At 44.3% G+C, this 21,126-nt stretch overlaps 1 protein-coding gene across 1 annotated transcript in view; it reads right to left on the bottom strand.

Moving 5' to 3' along the window:
• The window catches only part of CNKSR3 (CNKSR family member 3), a 62,603-nt gene that overhangs the window by 25,263 nt on the left and 16,214 nt on the right, over positions 1 to 21,126 (bottom strand). The window contains exon 2 of the mRNA XM_082215265.1: positions 10,021 to 10,184. Coding sequence (XP_082071391.1) covers positions 10,021 to 10,184 — 164 coding nt within the window. The remainder of the gene's footprint in view (positions 1 to 10,020; positions 10,185 to 21,126) is intronic.

Raw genomic sequence — 21,126 nt, 5'->3', positions numbered from 1 at the left:
GAAAGCATGAGGCAAGCCGCCCTACAAAAGTGTTGGTAGTTGTCACGTGTCACATGTGTTCTTCCAGCATCCATCTCTTGGGTACATATGTATATATTCTTCAAAATATTAATAAACAAACAAACAAACAGCAACCTTAAACACAGTTTGCCGAATTTGGTCCTAGTTTGCATTCCTGAATTTGCAAACCCTAGTTACCCAGGTTCAGTTGAAAGTAAAGTAAAGTATGGCTTGTTGAGAGTAAGTGGTAAATTCACAAAAGTGTAGGGAAGGGGTCGGCAAAGTTTTTGTGGCTTAGGCCAGTTCACCATCCCGCAGGCACCGCGCTGGGCCGGAGTGCGCGCACACACGGAGGTGCAAACGCTATTTCCAGCGTTCCTTCTGGTGTGCAGCAGGCTTGTGCAGCATCCCATTGGCTGCAGGAGCTTCCTGCAGCCAATGGGAAGCCAACCAGCATCGCAGAAGGTGGTCCCCACTCTGCTCTGTGCCAGTATAGCGTGACGCATGAGAGCCAACCGAGTGGGCGGTGGGGGTCCATGGGCCTTAGGTTGCCGACCCCTGGTGTAGGGGGCAAAGGGAGGAAGCAACATACAAGCGAGGGGCTTCTGTGTGTAATGCCACCCCGCCACCCCACACCCCTATTTCAAAAAACTGCTTTAACCATAATTTGAGGCTGTTTTCTGTTTTCCTCCTATGATGCAGTTCAAGAGCTATGAAAACTTCAAAGCTGGATGCAGCCAAGACCACAGGCAGACATGTACACAGGCAAATGATAAACTTACAATTCCAGTCCCTAAAATTCTATCATCTGTACACAGCCAGCAATTGAGGATAAGTTTTTTTCTACATAAGGCAGCTCTCAGGCACTAAGAGGTTTAATAAATAAATAAAGCAAGCATTTAAACACAGTAGTAATGTAAACCAACCACCTTTCAAAATTACTTATAAACAAGCATGACAAGTTGTTCCAATGTGAGTCCTCCATCAGTTTTTTTCCATTCCCTTTTATAGGACACCAAGAGATTTGTTTTTGTTATTAGGCTGCTTTACCTCCCACACGCTTTAAATCCGGTTACTGGCCAAGTTCTTCCAGCTATATATACAAGCCAACACAGGCACTCTTTTCTATTAACCCTCAAATGCTGCTAATGGGCAAGGAATCCCCTCTAAACATCACCCCCTCTAAGAAAGGGTAAAAGCGCTCAACAGTGAGCCACTGTTTGGGTCAAGCATGTTGCAACAATCATATGGCACGAAACAAAGAGTTTTCTTAGCTGCTGAATTCTCAGGGTCTATATTTCAAATAATTAGGCGTCATTATAAAATGCGGGTGTAACTGCATGATTAACTCCTGCAAGCAATTATGCAATGAGGAACAACCCATTATTCCAATTTATGTCTGCATTTGATTGTCATGCTAAACTGTAGCCCCGCATAATGTGACTGAGCCACAGCAAGCCTTGGGCGTTTGTTTTTACCCTTCTCCACATGTGACTGGGAGGAGGAATTTCGGTTTCCGCTTACTTAACCACAGCTTGCCATGTCATTCAAACATGGAACTGTGGTTATGCTTAACTATGGTTAGTTTCAGCAAGCTCACTTTGACGTTGGCAAGAAGATTACATGTTTTAAACCAGGATTGCAGGCAGGGAGGATGAAAATCAATGATTTTATATATATATATATATATAAAAGATAAATTAAATGCACGTATCGCAGAACACAAGAATGCCGTCAAAAAAGAAGAAAAAACTTCCTCTCTTTTCCAACACATGAAAGAAACAGGACACGAAATTAATTTTGCAGATTCCAAATTGCTCTTTAACATGGAACATCACCACAAGAGAATAATCATGGAAGCCATCGAGATAGAGAAACACCCTCACAACATGAACAAGCGTGACGACACGTCCCGCCTGCCTGACATCTGGAAATTAGCCCTCCCCACAAAAACCGACACCAGAACCAGAGGCACACAGAACGCCGTCACCAATCAACCACACCAGACCCAAACCCAGACCCTCTCCACAGACATACTACAGACTCCATCCAGTAGCCAAACTATAGTGGCACCTCCGGATGCTGCACCCCCCTGCAATCCCTACACAGATCTGGCTGGCACAAGGCACAAAATTACAGCTCGCCCCTATACACGAAGCCAAGCCAGAGCACAACTAAATGCAGCACAGCCATCTTCTCAGAAAAACTCTTCACAAGCTCAAGAGGTCAAGACACGAAAGCTTTAGCAACTAATCTACACTTAATGACCCACCCAGTGGTATTCAGAATATCACTCATGAAATCACTCAAGATATCCCTCAAGTAATTAAGGAACAAAAGAAGAAAAGGCACACTAATCTAGGAACTTCCTCTCTGCCCAGAACGTTGGAGGCTATACACCACACCCCTCAACAGTATTTATAGGAACTCAAACACTAGATTCTGCTCTGTTCCAGTAACAAGAAGCCGAAAGCACCAGCCTGAAGATGACGAGTGAGACCTCGTCGAAACGTCGCCCAGACACCCCGACTCTTACACGGGAAGACACCCGAAGACACCAAAACCTACATTCCTGTACCCGTGAAAATCTACGAAAGCATATATATATATATATATATATATATATATATATATATATATGAAAATCAGTTTTATTTAAATTGGACTTTTTAATTTAAATCAGATTTTTAAAATACAGTGGTGTCTCGAGTTACAAATGCCTCAGGTTAGAAACACTTCAGGTTTCAAACTCTGCTAACCTGGAAGAGTTGCCTCGAGTTGAGAACTTTGCCCCAGGATGAGAACAGAAATCGTGTGCCGGTGGCGCAGCGGCAGCAAGAGGCCCCATTAGCAAAAGCACACCTCTAGTTAAGAACAGTTTAAGGTTAAGAATGGACCTCCAGAAAGAATTAAGTTCCTAACTAGAGGTACCACTGTAAAATGCTTTTGGAGGAAAAATGTTTCTAAAGACAGTTGTCTATTTAAGTTACATTATAATCCAAAGGCTATTCATCAGGAAATAAAGATTTGTTTTAAGTTTTTCATGTGTACTAAAACTCAGTCTAAGGCTTTTTAAAAAAATAATAATCGTTTAACCACATCAGTTAACAAACATGAATACATATGCTAAAATGTTATTGTTTTGTTAAATAAACTGTTTAAATTGTTATTAAGAAAATGATTATTTTTCTCCTTCCAATAAAGTACAGCAGAAAAGTTGTCCAAATATAAACAATAATTTTATAATTACCTGTCTTTGTATTTCTAATAGTATAACCAAATTAGTAATTTTTGATATAACTGTAAAAACTACACTGAAAATTTATTATTCCAAAAATGAAACCTTCATCTAGTTGTAAATATTAAGATTATAGCAGCAAGAATGAGTCTTCCTGTAAAAAAAGTGATTTAAATCAAGTCTTACTGACTAGTGATTTAAATTGTGATTTAAATCGATTTGATTTACCGTACATCAAGTCCACCCTGGTAGCACGCCGGGGGTGGGGAACAGGACTGGAGCTGGTCAGCAGCACAGATTTTTATCTCCCGCAACCTCAACGTGCCATTTTTGGCAAGCGGGCAGTGCCACTCTTCTGTCAATCACCTGATGTCACAATCAAACCGTGTGACAATCAGCTGACCGTTGGGTCTTGCGGAGTGCTCTGCAAAGGGCTTTGCAGGCAGCTGCAACCCTGCTTTCACTTGAAGCTTCCTTACCGGCCCCACATGTGTATGGCAGGTGGGTGTGGCTTGACCAAAATGTCCTCACAAGCAAAATATGAAGGCCCACACCTGCCTTAATGACAATTCATTAGAACCTGATGATCCAACAAGCCATGTAATAAAAATAAATAAAAAAATGAGCAAAAGATTCTAAACACCTACTGTCTGCCGCACTAGAGGAGGAGAAGCCAGAAGTCATATGAAAATATGTTCCAAGAAGGTGGGGTGGGGGGTGGGGAGAGATCGTGACAGACATCAGGGCAGGCCAATGAAAGCTGCCCACAAGTGGCTTCTACCGAAAATCAGGGGCAGGCAAAACAGGTTTGCCCTGAGCTCAGTTATGAGAAGCAGATGGCACATGTGTCTAAAAAGAAATGAAAGATCTTATATCGCATATTCCCCTGCTGAAAATGGTTGGGATCCAATGTGTTTCTCAGCTGGTGGAAGGTGTCCATCAGTGGAACAGTGAGTGAGGCAGTATTCAGCAATTCCTCCTTCTCCCTACGGCCCCCATCTCAACATGTGCTCCAGAGGCTTAAAAAACACCCCTTAACAGATTTTGCAGGGCATGAGGGGCTGCCTGCAGGGGAATTATTAATATAATTAATTAAATTTGTTAGTCACTTTTTCTTGCCAGAGCAACTCCAAACAACTTATAAAACAGGGGTCAGCCGTGGGCTGGGTCCACCGTCCCTCAGACCATGTGGTGGGTCGGACTATATTTTTTTTTTTTTGGAGGGGGGGGAATGAATGAATTCCTATGCCCCACAAATAACCCAGAGATGCATTTTAAATAAAAGCACACATTCTACTCACGATGATTCCCGGACTGTCTGCGGGCTGGATTGAGAAGGCGATTGGGCCAGATCCGGCCCCCGGGCCTTAGGTTGCCTACCCGTTATAGGTAAAGGTAAAGGTACCCCTGCCCATACGGGCCAGTCGTGACCGACTCTGGGGTTGCGCGCCCATCCCGCTTAAGAGGCCGGGGGCCAGCGCTGTCTGAAGACACTCCCGGGTCACGTGGCCAGCGTGATGAAGCTGCTCTGGCCAGCCTGCACCAGCGCAGTACACGGAAACGCCGTTTACCTTCCCGCTATAAAGCAGTACCTATTTATCTACTTGCACTTAAGGGTGCTTTCGAACTGCTAGGTGGGCAGGAGCTGGGACCGAACGACGGGAGCTCACCCCGCCGCGGGGATTCGAACCGCCGACCATATGATCGGCAAGTCCTAGGTGCTGAGGTTTTACCCACAGCGCCACCCGCATCCCCTCTACCCGTTATAAAACAAAGCAAAACCACCAAACAAACAACAAAACCAAGGGGGGAGGTTTCTCGGTAGTGGAACACCCTCCCTTCAGATGTCAAGGAGATAAAGAACTACATAACTTTTAGAAGACATCTGACGGCAGCCATGTACTGGTAAGTTTTTAAATGTTTGATAGTTTACTATGTTTTATATATGCTGTAAGCTGCCCAGAGTGGCTGGGGAAACCCAGCCAGATGGGCAGGGGATAAATAAAATAAAATAATAAACATTGTTATTATGATCATTATTATCATACTTCCCACCCACTCGAAAAGGCCACCAATACATACTTCAAGGGAAAGAGAAGGAATTGCCAAAAATTGTCCCTTTCACCATTCTGCTGACAGATGCCTTCTATTAGCAGAGCAACACCCACGCATTCCATCCAGTATGCATGTCTGCAGAGTGCGTGAGGGAGGGAGGGAGGACTTGCGAATGTCCCAGCAGATAGGATAAGATGGAAGTTGTCATGAGCATGACCGCTCAAGAATTGTGCTTCTAAAAAGTTTGCTGAATTTCAGTTCAGTTGTGAGCGATGGTGACCATAGAGAACACATGCAAGCTATTTGGCCACTTCCTTACTAAAAATTACAGAAATCCAAGTAACTCAGAAGGAACATGCTAGACAGAAATGCTTGTAACACCACCACAGTCAGGGAGTTATTCCCTTTCATGTTAACGGTTTAGAGAGTGGCACTCAATCTTAGAAGACTATAAGTAGGCTATAATAATTTGTTTTCACAGCTCTACCTAGCAGAGAACAGTGTCCTCACTTCACAAATAAGGAAACCTGAGATGGTGCAAAATGGAAAGTTAAATGGGAAGTGAGCCGTGGATAAACCACCCATGTTGGTTAAGCATAGAATATCAGCATTATATAGAATACCCACCACTTTCTCCACCTACCCTATACAAGTTTAGCAATCAAATTTCCAAGGAACTATGGCAAATGAGGTTAAAAACAAATGTTTTCAAAGTATTTTTTAAATGCGAAATGTGTGGCCCGTATTACTTTCTTTAGAAAAATATTTACATAGGCAATTATACAAAACATATCAGAAGCCCCTTTTCAGCTCAACACACCCTTTCATCATACACAGAGAAACAGTACACATCCCTGGGAACACACTAAGGTCAAACATTCCTGCCTTGTTAATCATTAATCTGAGGAGCTGCGGATCAAGTTGCCTTTGACAAGGTTTCCTAAAGGCTTATTATAGTTTACACAGACAGAATGCTGAGCACAGTAACCCATGCATCCCACAACACGAGTCGAGACAAGAGTGAGAAAAGCTAATATTGCCCCCCTATATTTCAGATGTGGCACAGGAATGGTAAATTTATAATAAAATAAAAACTACTTCACACAATCCAATTATTTACTACCTGCAGAGCAGTTTAGAACAGAAGCAGCATCTAGGCATTTTTACTGCATTCATCTTTACAGAAGTTTGTTGCTCACTAATATATTGCTATTAGTCCCTGGAACTATAGAGTGAAACTGATTTGGCCTAGGGCTACCCAGCAAGTTCATGGGTAAATAGGGATTAACCAAGTTCAACTCTAATCCTCCTCTTCTCCTTGCCAGCAGCAATTAAATTTCCTGGAATGACACTTTAAAATTGGATTCGGGGTGGAGGGGCAGCCCTGACATCCAGCTCTCCCCTCACACACACAAAGTGGCCTCCCTGCCAGCCCTGACGCTACTCATCCCTGGGCAATGGGCAAATCTGTCAACTTCAGTTCTCTACGTGTTTCGCTTTTCCAATCTTAAATTTACTTCACCACATTTCTGCAGCAATTTGCTATTCTTCTTAATCCTCAAGAAAGCTTTTCACCCTTTTTGCACGACTTTCTTCTGGTAAACACATTTCTGTATGCAGTTTTGAGTAATACACACATTTTTGCAAGCACGTTCCAGTATAATGATTTCTTACATGTTGCTTTTGCTAATATATGCACTGTTATTATGCACATTTCCCCTTAAAATAAGGTTAGTGAAAACAAGCCAACTTCACACCATAGCTTGCGGGTCACAGCTTGTCAAGCACAATGGTTGGAAGACATAACATGCCTTACGACTTTCTAGCAATTCCAAAATTACAACATATTCTCCCCTTCACCCTGATTCCAACATAGGGCAGGATGTCATTTTTGCTGAGCCAAAAGAACTTTCTTAAGCAAGGTCAAAACTTGCATTTATGAAGGAAATTAGGAGGAAATTGAAGAAGATAGAATAAAGCTTTGAGTTCTGGCAGACATCCAGTTCTGTTCGTTTTATCCCGTTTAAAAAAAAAAAAAGTAGAATGGGAAAATGCCCTCAGGTGGCTGCCTTATCCATTATTCCAAGCAAGAGGTTGCCCAGTGACCTCACAATTTTACCAGATGTGTTCTGCCTGCATGGCACTAGAACCCTAACTTTAGCACAGAGGACTGCGCTGACAGTTGCCTAGTTAAAATACAGTGGTACCTTGGGTTACAAACACCTCGGGTTACAAACACTTCAGGTTACAGACTCCACTACCCTGGAAGTAGTGCCTCAAGTTAAGAAATTTACTTCAGGATGAGAACAGAAATCGTGTGGCGGTGGCACAGCAGGGCCTGTTAGCTAAATTGGTACCTCAGGTTAAGAACGGTTTCAGGTTAAGAACGGACCTCCAGAACGAATTACGTTCGTAACCAGAGGTACAACTGTATCCTTCCTTAGCACCCTTTTCAAAAGCTTATGATACTTGCAACTGTATAATTGAGGAGGCGGTATTTAGGTCAGTTGCTTCAAACATAACACAGCTGATTTGTTACAAGTCACCTAATCTCCCCCTCCCCTCCCCCTAGTTTACCAAGGACAAATTATTTCTGTCTTGCCCCCTTCCCACCCCCCTTTCTGAAACATGAGCTCATTTTATAAAATGAGTCAAAAAGCTCTGCCCATTTTAAGAAAAAATACACTCAAATACAAGAAGTGTTACATAATGAACGGAATGTAGCCGAGTAAGGGGAAAAAGAGTGACATAGAATTCTTTCCCACCATTCTTACAGATGAAACTCTATATACTTCTGGCACCGGTTCACAGCATTTGAACAAACACATAGCCCAAGTGTATCCCTGTCATAAACTGTATCCAACACAATATCGCTAATGCTAGAGGAATTAAAGAGGAAGCAGAGAAGGATAACTAGAGAGCCATGGGTTCCCCCTATAGTATACCGTATGTACTGTACCTATAGTCTCCAAAGGCAGGGAGCAGCCATAGGCAAACTGCATCCTTATCAAGCCCTTGGGAGCCCTCCTGCTCTTCTCTAGATCTATTCCATTGTCAGACAGTGTCTGGCCACCCACATCTTCAAACAGAGAGTTGAACATTGCCATATTGGCCCCATCAGAACATTGCCATATTGGCCCCATCATTTTTCTGCTGAGCATCAGCAAACACAGCCATTGCTCTACAGCTGTACCTTGGTTCTTCAACAGAATACATTCCAGGAATCCGTTTGACTCCCAAGCCGTTCAAAAACCAAGGCACGGCTTCCGACTGGCTGCAGGAGCATCCTGCAGCCAATCGGAAGCCGCGCGCCGGACATTTGGCTTCCGAAAATCGTTCAAAAACTGGAACACTCACTTCCAGTTTTCGATCATTCAGGAGCTGAAACGTATGAGTTTCAAGGCATTCGGCAACCAAGGTATGACTGTACTTGCATTTTTTTAAAATAAAATAAAATACAGCAGATACATCATGACTGCAATGATGGGTTTATAAGTGTACAGGAAAGCTTGGAGTACAGAGATGGGGCTAAAAGGATGCAGGAAATACCCCTATAAGCCGTACATTGTCCCTTGTTATTTCTCATAACCAATATTTCCAGTAGGTCTCATTTGCTTTTGTTTACTAAAATATTTCTGAAAAGCATTCTGTGCCAATAACCGCTTACATGGATGAGCTAAGGACAGGGGCTGTGTGCATAGGTGGGCAGCGTATGTGAGTGAGAATATGGGGTGGCCGCACTTAGCTATGGCATGCAGCTCTTGAAGGTTGGGCCAAGGGGGCTTGTGGTTCTTACCAAGAAAGGTAAGTCATCCCTGCTTTAAGGCTCTAGAAAGTTTAGGGCTATAAACCAGTAGTCATCGCCAGCCATTTCCCTGAGTCTAGAAGCATACAGGGAAGCAGCACAGGTGAGCTTAAATTGGGATTACATGCTCTCTGCAATTCGTCACTACCCCACCTATACAGGGATGAGTGACAGCATTCTGCACAAGCTGCAGATTCCAACAGTATTGATAGGCTCCTCCTCATAAAGTCCACATAAAAAGCTTGGCTGTAGACAAAAACAGAAGGCTGCCTAAGCATGGGCACCAGTGCTAAATATTGCCTGAGAAGCTATGCTACAGCAGCTCACCAGTCTAAGAACCAGCAGCCCCAGCCACTGGAGAATTGGGCAGGAACACAGGATCCAGGAGCACCTCTGAGATGCCAAACCTCATCTACAGAGAAGGGTGTGGCTGACTTCATTTAAGACAGGCAAACCTGTTTGGCTCATTTTCTCCACTTCTTGGTCTTGGCTCAATTTTCACAACTTTTGGGGGGTTTTGGTTCGGTCTCAAATTAAACATCAACATGTTAACTTTCATTCAGTCTCAAATCATATTCAGGCATTCACTCCAGGAACCCACTGCAAAGGCTCCCCTAGTCTGAAATATTCACATCAACAGTACCAGTTCAAACTGGTGTCACCACTTAAACAGCTGCCCCATGCATAACTGCAAAGTGTATTTTATTATTTATTTTTTTTGGTATCAGCTTCACTTGACTACTGCTAAAAGAGACGTGAGACCAGGATACTAGTCTGCCGTTTTACTCAACTTTACCTGGTTCACTCTTGATACAATCTGCTGTAGAGCTCAGGAGCTGCAGTTATCTCCCTTTTGACAAATAATTCCATTAGCCAAAGTGAGAAAAACGCAAGAGGATTTCAACACCCTCTGTTTACTGACCAGTGCACAGAGGAGATCCACGGCCTCTAAAACGAGCTCCTGGTGTCCAATCCGGGTGATACCCAACTCTTCAAGATCCTGGTGAGAAATCTGTAATAGCTGAGCACCATTTATCTTCTCGCGTTCAAATTTTTGGACATACTGCTGCAGGCAATCATCCAACCCTAAATAAGAAAGAGAAGTGTTGTAATTATGTTGCTTTTATTTTTGAAAACCCACCAAATATCCAACACATCTATTCTCTAGCTTAGTTATGTTAATTGAAATGTTAATTGAAATGCTGAAAAAATACACTCCCAGATTGCATGCCCTCTTCATCCATCATGATAAATGCTCTTTTGCCCTGGTCACAAGCCCAGTGGGGCTTAGGAAATAGCATTTCCTCTATTCCCCAACCCCAACAGCACTGCTCTGACTAGCAGCAATCCCTTGCACATTTACATGAGAGTAATCACATTCACTGTAATGGGATTTGCTTCTGAGTAAATCTGCAAAGGGTAGCGCAGCAGGTGCTATCCAGTGCATTGCATTACGCCAAAAGGTAATAAAAAAAAGGTTTAGTCATGCATTACGCCTAACACTAACTCTCCCCAAATAATCATGCAATCCTCTCTTCATCCTCCAACTTAATCACTCTTGCAATCCACCTCCAACCTCTCAGCTCACTTCTCACTAGGCCATTCTCCAGCATCACAACAGGACTTTGCAAACAAAAGGTACTGTGACCCTCCTGCTTGTCCTGTGCTGCAGTTCTATGATGCCATGGAGAATCTGCATAACCAAATGCTGAAGGAGACTGCAAAAAATGAACACCTGATTTTACAAAGCTTACAAGCAATACACGTTTAACCACTTCATCACTGCCAGAACAGTATACACTTTCAAAATGTTACCTTGCTAGTGCCGAAACATAGATCAGCAGATATCATCTACTTTTTTTAAAAGCAAGCCTGTGTTGTTGTATACTCCCTATTGCAGATTTGTGAACAGAAATACTTTGTAGAGACTTGCACCCCTTCCATTTCCTCAATATCTCCAAGCAGGGTTGGGAAAGGCCAGTACCTGAAACTCTGGAAAGCTGCAGCTAGTATATAGTGCCTTAAATGAACCATCAGTCTGATCGGGCACCTCTTCTGGGCAAGTACCCTTTTTGGCAATGAATTTCTAAAATGGTCTTAGTTTCCCTGCATAGGGGACAGAGTGGGGGAAGGAAGGATGGAGGGCTGTGGAGTATACTGGGTGAGCGAACCCTTCCTAAAAAAAGCTCAACTCTGGACTGTCCCCCTGGGAGTAGATCACAGTCTCTAGATAGAGAGTTGGACGTGCCTGCCTTATTACCCCAGCGTTGACTAGTCTGCCTAAGATCCTGAGAGCCGAAGTCAGTCGGATGGTTTTACCAACCGCTGCTACCTGATCATTTTGGACCTTTGGCATGTAAAGCATGTGTTCTACTAATGAGCTGCATTTACCCACCCACCCCATTCATGCCAATTTCCAGTCTCCGACATGAATGAGGCAATTCTGAATAACAAATTCAGAGCCCTATTTAGAAAAAATCACAAACTTGGGTCCAAGCCACAGCTATTGGCTCCAAGTAGAACTTAAGTATCTACTCATGTGGTTGTAAGAGAAATCACTGTATCAGGAACACACCGAAATGCTAAGGGAAACAATGCAAGGCGTTATTAATCCGCTAGTCAAATGTGAAAAAGCTTCTTTGTTTGGGTAAATTCCTCTGCAGGACAGCAATCAGATAATCAGAACTGGGGCACGTAACAAAGAAACTCACAACAGATCAGTTTAGCAGAAACAACTTAAATTCTTAGGCAAGTTGTGCAATATGCTGAAGGCATTACTACCAGGCAGATGGCAGACATTCAGTACTAGGGGTATCTTTTCCTTTACAACTTCACCAAGCAGATGCTTCACACTGAGGGTGGGGGTGGAAAATGGGTGGGAGTGTGGAGACGTCATATCTCATGCCAAGTTTCATCCACTTGCAACACCAATTTAAACACTACATGTTGTAAAAAAGTCAGTTGCGGATCCTCCGTTTCTGTCAAAGACACCACAGAATGCTAACGTTCCTGATGAACAAGTAACATAACCATTTCTTGGCAGTGTTAGGGAAAATTACAAGCCTCCATCCAAAAAAGCCGACTTTCCAAGCCACCCGCAAGATTACATCCTTGCGCTGTAGATTAATTAAACTCAGAATACTACTGCTTCCAGGCTTATACTTAAGTCACTAAACTGGATTAGAACCATCACTTTTCATATAAAAGCTACATCAAAAGAGTGGAGAGAGAAAAACGTCAGTTTTAAACCATTCATAATTACTGCTTTACATACACAGTCAAATTAAGTTAGGGGAACTCAATTATTCCCCAATCCAGTTATGCGCTCTGAGGCACATTCCCTCCAGTTAAATGAATCGGGGCCAATGGGCAAGAAATCAACTTGCGCACCTGAAAATGCATCAAGTGATCTTGGCTTCCAAGGCTTTGGGTTAGCTACTCCTGCTTGCAGTTTCCCCCCTCACTCCCACCATATTGTGCGAACTCTAACATATCTCCAAACTACTGAAAGGCATCCTGGTGCAACATACACATCCATCTCTGATATCCAACTTGGACTGACACAATGAGGCAATTTGGTTTGAAATGAGCCCAATAAACTTTGAAGGCTTGTGTCCCATTCTTGGATGAGGCATGACTATATGTGAACAGTCTTCTCCAATCTGGTACCATCCAGATGTTTTTGACTGCAACTCCCTTCAACCCCCAGCCAGCATGGGCACCAGATTGGGGAAGACTGCCTGAGAAGAACAAAGTGGGAAGAAAATGAGATAATGATGTCACTTTAGATTAGGGTTTCCGTATGTTATCTTTGGTTGGAGCCGCTGCATTGTTTCCATTCTTCTGGACAGAGCATGTCTTGTAAATTCTGACCTTTAAGTTATACTTTTAAAATGTATGAGTACATGTAAATAAAATCTGGAAAGAACAGTGGAAAGCTGCATTGCCATTTGAGTTTCAACTACAGATTTGAACAACAGCAAGGGCTACAATGCAAAGGCCTGCCAAAGGGTTTGCCTATCACAACCAAAACCTTCGTAGAAAAGGAGCTTTCTAGACAGTATAACAAATTGGCTTGGAAACACCCCTGAGTTGTGAGCGGCTTAAATGCTGATTTTGGGGGGGGGGGTGGTGGTAGAGGAACCACCCACATAAATCCCAAGTAACTCTAACTACACAAGACTAAGTTGCACAACTGTGTGCATTGTGGCTGTCCACCAGAAGATATCCAAGGCAATTATGTCAGATGAGAGCCAGTCATGCAATTTTTCATCCTGTGAAAAGGCTGAGCACCAGCAATAAAATTACACTATCCTGAATACAATCCTGATAAGTCTGCAATGCTGCTTGTCAAATCTTCAAAGCAAAATTGCTTATGCAAGATTCAGGCTAATCCATACTGAGCTATCCTAAGGTTATTTACAATGATATGGATCCCAAAATAATACTTCTTTCCTGTTCTCTTTTTTTGCAGAAATCCTTAAACGATTGCTATCAGCTGTCTTTCCTAACGTTTTTATGCAAGTGGAAGATGGTTTGTAGGACAGTGAGGGAGAAAAGTGAAACACATTGTAAGCAAAATCTTATTGTTTGTTTTAAAAATAAAAATGAAAGCTAACACAAAATGCTAAAACAATAAAGCACAGCTACACAATTAGAAACCGATGGAACAAAATACAACCAAATTAAAAATGGAAAATGAAACCAACTGGAATTTTAAAAAGAAACAGTTTTGCAATAAATTCACAAAAACCTAGCAAATCAAAAGCCAACTTCTCAAAAAGTTTAATCTTGGCATCTGAAGCATTCCATGCTAAAGTCTGTGGGGTTTCACTGGGGTGAACATTCCAGAAAGACCTCACCACCACTCAGGCGGCCCCTCTCCTTGATGGATGAAGCAGCACCTCAGCTATTTAAAAAGTAGGCCTCACAAGAGCAGGCAAGAGAAAGTCCTACATGCTACCTCTTTCTTCCTTGGTATCACAGAACTCATTTCAGCTCCACTTTGTCATCAGTTCAGTGATAACGTTATGAAGAAGAGCAGCAGAAAGAAAAATACAAATGTAAAATGCCACACAACGGAGCTGAAGAATGTTGGACTGTGTCATCAACTGCACCCAAATGCAACAATTTAAAGTATATGCCCACCAGGATTGCCTACCGAGTTCAGTGACATTCTATTGGTACAGATGTGGTAGATCCAATTTTCAACATACAGTCAACCACAGCAGAGAGAGTTCCGACTTATAATCAGCTGGATAGCTCAGCTGGTTAGAGTGTGGTACTGATGATGCCATGGTTGCAAGTTTGATCCCCATATGGGGCAGCTGCATATCCCTGCATTGCAGGCAGTTGGACCTGATGATCCCCAGGGTCCCTTCCAACTCTACAATGCTATGATTCTATGCACAGGATCTGTGAAAGTACAGTGGCAGCAGCTGCTTCTTTTCCCTGTAGTACCCAGCAGCAATAAATACCATAGTCAGCATGGTCCCTGCAAGGCTAGTGGATCTCAAGCACATATCCCTGTGCACTTTGCCCTTCCAGAAAGGACTGTGCCCATCCAACCACTCTTGTCACAGAAGAGATAATAGAGAAATGGAGGTTACTGTGTCGCTGGTCCCATTTCAAGCTTAATACAAGCCCCACAGCCATCTGAGTGGGACCAAGAATTAGTTGGGGAGGAGCATCTGGGCACCAGGAACAGGCTCTGGGCATGCTAACTATAAACACCTCTAAGCTTCAGTTCATATGATGAGCTTTCAGGAGTTCAAAATCAGCAGCACGTGTTTCAGGCCCATTTCGCCAGCCCACCGCATTTGTCTGAAATGTACCGTAAATTTCGCTCCATAACACGCAGATTTTTCCTCCTGGAAAGTAAGGGGAAACGTCTGTGCGTGTTATGGAGCGAATGCCTACAGATGGCGGGGGAATCTGCTGCAGTCGTGAGCAGTCCGTGGCTCGCTTTGAAACAGCAAAGCGGGTGTAAGCGGCTCCTGTCAGATAGCGGAGCCGGGAAGGAGGGAGAGAAGCAGAGCGGGAGTTGGCTGCTTTAAAACAACCCCGTGCTCTCTGTCCCTGCCTGCAGTTTTTTGCTGTCCGATTTTGGATTAGGCACTGTAGGGGCTGTGTGTGTGTGTGTGTGTGTGTGTGTGTGTGTGTGTGTGCTTGAGCTATCGTTCTCCTCCTCCTGCTTCCCCTTCACTCTCCCGACGTTAGAATCCACACTCTGTGTGTCTGTGTGTGCGTGAGGGCTGCTTCTCCTCCTGCTTCCCCTTCACTCTCCCCACGTTAGAATCCACACTCTGTGTGTCTGTGTGTGCGTGAGGGCTGCTTCTCCTCCTGCTTCCCCTTCACTCTCCCGACGTTAGAATCCACACTCTGTGTGTCTGTGTGTGCGTGAGGGCTGCTTCTCCTCCTGCTTCCCCTTCACTCTCCCGACGTTAGAATCCACACTCTGTGTGTCTGTGTGTGCGTGAGGGCTGCTTCTCCTCTTGCTTCCCCTTCACTCTCCCCACGTTAGAATCCACACTCTGTGTGTCTGTGTGTGCGTGAGGGCTGCTTCTCCTCCTGCTTCCCCTTCACTCTCCCCACGTTAGAATCCACACTCTGTGTGTCTGTGTGTGCGTGAGGGCTGCTTCTCCTCCTGCTTCCCCTTCACTCTCCCGACGTTAGAATCCACACTCTGTGTGTCTGTGTGTGCGTGAGGGCTGCTTCTCCTCCTGCTTCCCCTTCACTCTCCCGACGTTAGAATCCACACTCTGTGTGTCTGTGTGTGCGTGAGGGCTGCTTCTCCTCTTGCTTCCCCTTCACTCTCCCCACGTTAGAATCCACACTCTGTGTGTTTCTCTGTGTGTGATTTGCTTCCCATTCACTCTTCCTGCGACTTTAGAATCCACACTGTGTGTCTCTCTGTGTGTGAGGGCTCCTTTTCCTCTTGCTTCCCATTCACTCCCCCAGCGCCCCTGCGACTTTAGAATTGACACTCTGTGTGTCTGTGTGTGTGTGAGGGATCGTTCTCCTTCTCTTGCTTCCCATTCACTCCCCCAGTGCCCCTGCGACTTCCAGCGCCCTGCAACTTTAGGGCCAGTTCTCTCTCTCTCTCTCTCTGTGTGTGTGTGTGTTGACCTCACTGTGCTTGTTGGGGGAGAGTGTTGGTCGCACTTTTTCTTGATTTGTCTCAGAGTGGTTACTATCGTGGTTTCCTTGCTGGGGAGGAGGGAGAGATGCAGAGCCTGCTTGTTCTAAAGGAGCAAAGCCGGAGAGGAGCCTCTCCTGCATTATTAGCAGCACCCTTCTCCACACACCCCCCCCCACGTGTGCTCCTTGTCCCTTGAGTGCTTTTCCTTCCTTCCCCACTTAAAACGTGGTTACAAAGCACAGATCCACATGGATCCTCAGGATTTTTGCACTGGGTCACCCCAAATTCACCATCAGATCACATAGCATGTCCATGGCTACAGCCTGCACAAAAAACACACACGCACCCACTGTTTCATGGGGCCGCAATGGGGCAAAAACGTGGTTACAAAGCATGGACCCACATGGATCCTCAGGATTTTTGCATTGGGCTACCCCAAACTCACCGTCAGATCACATGTCTGTGGCCACAGCATGAACCACAAAAATCATACATCCACTGTTTTGTTTAGAATATTTTTTTCTTGTTTTCCTCCTCTAAAAACTACGTGCGTGTTATGGTCAGGTGCGTGTTATAGAGCGAAAAATACGGTAATCTTTCCACACATTAGCCAGCGCTATTAACCAGACTTGAACAAACAAACTGGAAACAAAAGTGTGCTCACGGATTTGCTGCAGACACCTGGCATTTCAAGTTTCAACAAAAACCAGATACAAAGGCTGGCTTGGTTCAGCAACTGGATGCAGCATCAAATGGAACTAAAGAAACACCTGCCCTATGGAGGCAAGTCTAGGCAGACCTCGTGCCACCACAAAACCACCTTGGTGGGTTTTATTGAGAGGGAATATCTATTTAAGGCTGACGTGCAACCTTGATCCGCCCCTGCAACTGATGGCTGTAATTGTTAGAACCCAAACTGGAAGCCTGCATTTTTCACACTTCCTTTAAAGATGCTATATACATGATGGGGGACGTAAGCAGAGTATCTGCCTGAAAGCCCATAACATATAAACCAGCATATGCAACATCCTCTTCTGCTGGAAGAAGAAGAGTTTGGATTTGATATCCCGCCTTTCACTCCCCTTAAGGAGTCTCAAAGCGGCTAACATTCTCCTTTCCCTTCCTCCCCCACAACAAACACTCTGTGAGGTGAGTCGGGCTGAGAGACTTCAAAGAAGTGTGACTGGCCCAAGGTCACCCAGCAGCTGCATGTGGAGGAGCGGAGACGCGAACCCGGTTCACCAGATTACAAGTCCACCACTCTTAACCACTACACCACACTGACTCCTGTTGGAACCCAGGTATAGTGAAGTGGACTCTAGTCCATGAAAATTTATGCCATAATAAATGTGCTAATCTTTTAAGGTGTCCCTTATACTCTTTATTGTTTGGTATTTGTTGCTACCATAACTAATGTCTATCCAGTCAAACCTTCCTTGGAGGTTGTTAAGCAGAGGTTGGATGGTCATCTGCCATGTATGATCTAGTTAGCTTCCTGCATTGCAAGGGGTTGGACTAGATGACGCTCAGGATCCCTCCCAACTCTACAGTTCTATGATTCTATGTAAGCTCTATTGAGTTCCATGGGATTTACTCCCACAGGTAAGCATACATTGAGTGCAGCCCAACATGGCTGAAAGCACTGGAAATATATGACACTTAGCAAATTCCTTCAGAATCTGCTGTAGAATACTACGTTTCGGGGGGAATTCAAGCAAAATACACAAGCAGTTACAATGCACGGTTTAGAACACAGTTGTAACAACAGATCAAACTAAAAAATGTACATGTAAAAGCCAAAAGGATGGTGTCATCGCTTTTTTAAAACACAGGATTTATTTCTTGGCAGCCCACTAATAATTTAACTTTCACTCCTACCACCCAAGAAAACTATGCTAACACATTTCCAGGAAGAGTTCTATTTATATACTTGAGCAAGTGCAAATAATACTTGTTTTCTGCGGTCAACAAATGCCCTAAGTTTAAAGTTGGTCGAGCCCAAGTTTATTTTACATTTTTAGAAGCAGCGCTGTTTATATTTCTCATGCATGAGGGCCTGTGCCCCAGGAAAACTTGCCTGCTTCACATTGTACAGTCACACCTCAAATTCTGAGAGCTTCATGTGCAGCCTGCAACTAAGACCCTTTGTTCGTCTGATATTTATGGATCTGTGTAGTTCTGGGACTTCTTTGTGAGTCACAAGGGCTCCTTGGGTTGAACTCTCTAATAATTAAGACTTTTGAGGTTTATTCCCACAGTGAAAACAGGAAGCCATGTTGCAATGGTGGCTTTTGGAAAATATGAGGCAACACCAAGGATGGGCAGGGATACCTCCTACTGCCATGCGGCATTGTTTGGAGGATTGCAACAAGGAGCATTGCTCACATCAGCATCATTTTGTCCTTCCCTATTTTTATGCGCTCCCAGATTAGAAATGCACACATATGCATAGCCCCATGGTGACTGTTAAGCCACTCATAAGCATGTCGGAGCACAGTGTGTAGCAAGAGCACATTTGCATGCTGCCGACAAGCTTTGAGATAGCCAGCCACAGTCATGGAAGAGGTGCAACCTGGCATGCAATCGAGCTGCCATCAACTAGTCTGCGAACATCCTGCCTGGGAAAAAAGATATTATCACATGTAATTACACAGAACAGCTTAGCTTTTTGGTGAGAAAATTACAACTAAACAAAGCCAACTTAAACCCTAATTAGGGATACATCCCAAGACAAAACCCACAATACACTGGTGAAGAAAGGCTACTTTGCTGCCACCCGCTGCATCCTCAAGTAGCCATTCTGGAGAGCTTTTCCAGATAGTGAATGGTTTGGTATGATCATCCTCCAACAAGGGAGGGAATCTTGAGTACCGTATTTTTCGCTCTATAACACGCACCTGACCATAACACGCACATCGTTTTTAGAGGAGGAAAACAAGGGAAAAAATATTCTGAATGAAACAGTGGACGTATCATTTTTGTGCTTCATGCTGTGACCACAGACATGTGATCTGATGGTGAATTTGGGGTGACCCAATGCAAAAATCCTGAGAATCCCTGTGGATCCATGCTTTGTAACCACGTTTTTGCACCATTGCAGCCCCAGGCAACAGTGGGTGCGTGATTTTTTTTGGGGGGGGACAGGCTGTAGCCATGGACATGCTATGTGCTCTGATGGTGAATTTTGGCTGACCCAATGCAAAGATCCTGAGGATCCATGTGGATCCATGCTTTGTAACCACGTTTTTGCACCATTGCAGCCCCAGGCAACAATGGGTGTGTGATTTGGGGGGGGGGGCAGGCTGTAGCCATGGACATGCTGTGTGCTCTGATGGTGAATTTGGGGTGACCCAATGCAAAGATCCTGAGGATCCATGTGGATCCATGCTTTGTAACCACATTTTAAGTGGGGAGGGAAGGAAAAACACAGAAGGCTAAGAATGCAGGAGAGGGCTATAACGTGAGGAAAGGAAGGCAAAAGTTTCCCCCCACCCACCCACACGAGCCAGCCAGCGTGCTCTCTCTCTCTCTCTCTCTCTCTCTCTCTCTCTCCCTCTCCCTCTCCCTCCCACCAGCATGACAGAAGAAAGCATTTTAACTGCATTAAGAACTATTTAGCAGCGAAACCTAAGCTTTGCCATCCCTTAAGAGGTACAGACACTGTAATCTTCCAGATCACATGAATTTACAGGCAAAACACTGTTTAAGGATTTCATCCTTTTAAATGGAAGAAAGCATATTTGAATGCTGTGTGTCCCCAAAAACAAAAAGCAGGAAGTCAAATCAGAATTTTAAGCCGAACCTGTAATCTCTCTTCCCTTCACAAACATTGTTCCCTCCGGAGCAGGGAGAGGATAGAACGAAGGACGCTCTGCTTTCCTCTCTTCTTGCCTGGAGGGGAGGGGCTTTCCCTGCTCTTTGTTCCGTTTGAGCAAACACAGTAACGAAACAGAGGAGGGTGGGCAGTAAGACCCTGAGGCAGAATGCAGGAAAGCAACAGCTTCCTCTCTCACGGAGCTCCCTTCTCCCTGAAGCGCGGTTTGATTTTTGCCTCATTTTTCGGCTCCAGGGACCACACATTCGCTGCATAACACGCACAGACATTTCCCCTTCCTTTTTAGGAGAAAAAATCTGCGTGTTATAGAGCGAAAAATACGGTACTTGGAAGCCTGCTGTGACAAACTTGCAAGGCATTTCGAGGGCAACCGGGACTCTGATGCTGATGCTGGGCAGATGGCGATAACTTAGGCACTTTCATGTCTGGCTATTTGGGGTCAGTTGTCTGATGATGTGGACAAAATGCTTGCACGGGTCCAGCCTTCCACCTACAACCCAAACCCCTGCCCATCCTGGCTTGTAAAAGCTAACCAGAGGAAACGGACAGGGTGAGTCCAGGGGTGAATGCATTGTCGAGGGAGGTGATAGCACGCCCATGGTGCTTAAGAAGGTCTCCTTTTGGGGCACAGTTCCAAGGTGTGCTTGGAGGAAAGGTCAGCACTGGCTACCTGTTCACTGCTGAGCCCGAAGCTGTCCAGAAAGCCTATTGCTCTGTAAGCAATTAACATCATTAGCAGGGTTATCTGAAGATTTGTAAGATGAAATTGCTACCTACCCAGGTTGAGTAATACTCAATATTTTAGGTAATGATATAACAAGGATAGGAAGCGAAGCGAAATGTAAAGATGCAAAGTTTAACTTTGTAAACCATCAGACGGGAGGGAGGGAAGCCGTTAGGCTCAGTTGAGCCAGAGAGATAAAATAAGAGAATATTACGTTATGTAATGTGATTATATGTAAAACCAATAAAAATAATTTTAAAAACAAACAAACAGAAAGCCTAGTGCTGCGCTCTCCTCCATTCCACAACCACCCTTCCCAATCACTTTC

The sequence above is a fragment of the Podarcis vaucheri genome (genome assembly GCF_965113315.1).
Source record: "Podarcis vaucheri genome assembly, chromosome: 3".
In the NCBI taxonomy this organism is placed as follows: domain Eukaryota; kingdom Metazoa; phylum Chordata; class Lepidosauria; order Squamata; family Lacertidae; genus Podarcis; species Podarcis vaucheri.
Note: the sequence above shows the minus strand (reverse complement) of the source record. Positions and strands in the feature narration are given on the sequence as shown.